This window comes from Atta colombica, unplaced genomic scaffold (assembly GCF_001594045.1).
Source record: "Atta colombica isolate Treedump-2 unplaced genomic scaffold, Acol1.0 scaffold228, whole genome shotgun sequence".
Lineage (NCBI taxonomy): Eukaryota > Metazoa > Arthropoda > Insecta > Hymenoptera > Formicidae > Atta > Atta colombica.
In genome coordinates this window covers 1,701,602-1,705,099 of record NW_017259325.1, presented here as the reverse complement: position 1 = coordinate 1,705,099, position 3,498 = coordinate 1,701,602, and the positions used below count along the sequence as shown (strand labels likewise).

Sequence of the window (3,498 nt, the reverse complement as noted above, 5' to 3'; positions counted from 1 at the left end):
TATATATATAGTTTAATATTTTATATCGCATAAATGTGAAATTTGCACAAGTGATACTTTTATCTTAAAAATAATTACTTTTTATTAATGCATTCATCGTACATTATACATATACATTACTTAACTCGTGATCGAGTCAAGACTTATTCTATGTTTTATTCTTAATATTATAATATTCCTGCTTGTTTTGTATATTTATAATACAATTGTATATATTTGCTTCAGTGTACGAGAGCGAGTTCGTAAGTAACTCTAAGGAAATACAAACAGAAACTATAGAACCGTAATTGCACTGTATACATGCACCTGCTCACGATTTCTACTTCGTTCTGTAATACTTTACTGTAATACAGCTATGTTCTAGAAAACGCACGTAATTTCAATATATTCGACAAAGATTATAAGCCATATCGACTGAAACCTTTAATATCTTGTTTTGTTTTAAACAGCCTTATGTAAAAAAGGAGTTAATATTAAATATGTATAAAATACATATTTATTACTTTTATTTATAAAACGATTCAGTATTAATATCATCCAATAAATATCCATCAAATAATTGATGTAGCTTCGAATTTTTTCCCGAAAGATAATCACAAACGTGTGCAAATATCAAAATTTATGAAATTAATTTGTGGTAAGGACGCGTTGCACATTATTGTTATTATTTTTCGACTATTTTGCATTTGTCATTAATTACTCTTTGACTTTTATCGAGATTAATCGAATTTAAGAGCATAATGACTTTAAGATCCAATTCAATACAATAACTAAAAAAAAAAAAGAAAAAAAATACTTCTCGTTTCCTACAAGTTAGTTTAAAATGGTTGTATTGTGTAAACACAAAAATATTGGTATTTTACATAATCATACTAATAATAACACAAATTAAAGATAAATCGCATCAAAAAAATAATCAAAATTTTATATGTATATAAATGAATACTACTGTATTAAAACATTCTCCTAAGTTTTGATATTTTTGTAAAATAGAAGCAAAATATATATACAAGATTCTATTCTATTATAAAACTTTTTTTTCTCATTTTAACATCAATGTGATTCCGATTATAACACACATAATTTAAGAGAACTATTGATTCTCAATTAATAATTTAATATTTCATTTTACTCATAGTGTTAATGTCTACCATTGTCTTTAAATGACAAACTATCACTTTGTATAACTTGTTTCTAGCATTGAGGCCTTTCTCGTTATATTTATAGTTTCTATGAATTAAAATAAATAGTTTGTGCACAAAGAAACAAGTCGCATGATCTATAAACATTAGATAAATTATGACAAGAATGATAAGTAATAATTACTATATCATACTTGTACAAAAAGAAAATACGATTTAAAGAATTTGCATCCTTTTCAATTGTCAATTAATGCTGCTTTTGTATACAAAAATTATGCTTACAAGGAATGTGTAAAAGCTATTTCTAGTGCTACGAATGTACGGAGATGCAAAAATATATTGCACAATTTACATTAGCACTTGATATAAAATGTGATAATATAAATTAATAACAAAAGAAAAGGATACGACATCAAAGTAAAGGATCAAATATTCATAAGATAACTAGTAAAATACAGGTTTTCATTGATGTATCATTTTGTGCCGTTGGCGAGCTGCATAAAGAGTCATTGATTTTACTTCGCATAAAATTGTTACATCTGATTGAATAGTCGGCGCAAGAATCTTGAAAAGGAAGATCTAATGTAACGTTGTTACGTTTTTTGCAACATAACACACTTGTAGTTACACGATTATACTTGACTCTGAGATCAACCCACGGTATTATCGCACAAGCACTGCTTGTGCAAATTGTTTGTCACAACCTAAACATTAAGTTCCATCGATAAGTCCTAAAATCAAGCTTAGTTACTGTCTTAAACAAATAGTATAATACAATATAGACAACTCTATTACAGTCGCTGATCGAATCAGGTGCATTTCATAGTAACGATCTCTTCACTTCTGATTAATGGTGAAGTTTTACCGCTTGGCTAAAGTATTCTCGTCGTGTACTATATGGCTCGTCTTACATTTTTCAATAGACATTATAGCGCGGCGGAGTTACAATTGTCGACTAGTGGTGATAGCGGACCGATTTTTCCTCTTCCACTTCCTACTCGGTCTGCCTCATATTGAACGTCCAAGGACAAACCTAAAATAATAAGCACTTTGAGCCTTACATTGTTCAATTAAATAAGTAAAACATGGTATTTGTAAAACTTGCTGCATGTATCTCACGACTTTTGTAAGTAAAACTTTTTCGCATAAATCTTATTATGCTCATATTGCTCATTCAAGTCCATAGAGATTATAATTAAAACAATTTTTTTCGATGAATCCCATCACCATAAACATATTTGGCATTTTAGCATATTTGACAACCTGTAACGTACATTTCTGATATGCGTATTTACCGGAGGGCCTCCGGGAAGTGGATGGGTGATGCAACGATCCTGTTGACATTGTATTTGATTCAGGAATAAATGCGGCTACTAATAGCGCGCAGATCACAAGTAACGCACCAAATACAAACGGCGGTCCTGGTACAAGCTGAAAATATAATTTAACAAACATTTGATTTTTTTTATTAAAAATTAACATATATAATAATATATTTTGTCTACAATTTATTAAACATATTGATTCTTTTTTTTAATATTAAAGATATTACTTTTCAATAAATAACTTTAATGCTACATGTATAAAACTTACTGAACAGATAGGCTAACAACAATAAACTATGCTTACCTGCAGATATAATGTATGTACCTGAGGCATTATGTCAAGATGTGTACTAGTTCCCGTTCTGTTGTTTTCGTCTACAAACGACGGTTTCAAAGGGAGATTTGGTGTGTCGTCGTTAAGATCAACATGAAAAAGGTAGAATATGACACCGAACATAGCAGGTCCAAGTCCATTGCAGAGACCACGCATCCCAGTTACCATACCTTGCACTAATCCTTGTTTATCAGCATCAGAATGCATGGATACGAATGCGGAAATCGCGGGGTACGTAATGCTTGATACAGAAGCAAGTACTCCAGCAGCCCACATCATCCTTGAAATTAACGTTAACCTTGATAAGGCTATTTCCATCGTCATTTAATTTTAATTATTATTGAAATTTTAATGCATAATTAATAGAGTAATATTGTTATGATGCAAATGAAGAAGTGATTTACCATGTTTGTGAGCCGAATCCATACCACATAAGCTGTAACATTTCAAATAACAGACCGAGCATTATAGTATGTTTGCTGCCGAGTGTTCTCATTAAGGGTCCTAATACAATCTGCGCTCCCACACTCAAGATGCCCACCACGGCGATAAATATTGCTACCATGAGATTAGAGAAACCCATAGCCAATTTTAAGTAAACGAATATACAACTATATTGTCCTGCTTCAGGGAGGTAACTCAGGAACACAGTAACACACAGCATTAAAATAGTATGGTCTTTTCCAACCTGCAAAGT

The 3,498-nt window shown here is 30.8% G+C and overlaps 1 protein-coding gene across 5 annotated transcripts in view; it reads right to left on the bottom strand.

Annotated features, from left to right (window-relative positions):
- Window positions 1-1,459: 1,459 nt before the first annotated feature.
- The window catches only part of LOC108688319 (hippocampus abundant transcript 1 protein-like), a 7,131-nt gene continuing 5,092 nt past the window's right edge, over window positions 1,460-3,498 (bottom strand). For 2 of the 5 annotated variants that reach the window (XM_018194516.1, XM_018194515.1), the window contains exons 4-7: window positions 3,206-3,489; window positions 2,772-3,081; window positions 2,417-2,573; window positions 1,460-2,175 (exon numbers count right to left, since the gene is read on the bottom strand). In XM_018194516.1, the coding sequence (XP_018050005.1) occupies window positions 2,069-2,175; window positions 2,417-2,573; window positions 2,772-3,081; window positions 3,206-3,489 (858 nt within the window). In that variant the 3' untranslated portion in view covers window positions 1,460-2,068. The remainder of the gene's footprint in view (window positions 2,176-2,416; window positions 2,574-2,771; window positions 3,082-3,205; window positions 3,490-3,498) is intronic. The other 3 variants (XM_018194518.1, XM_018194517.1, XM_018194519.1) reach the window with 3 other exon arrangements.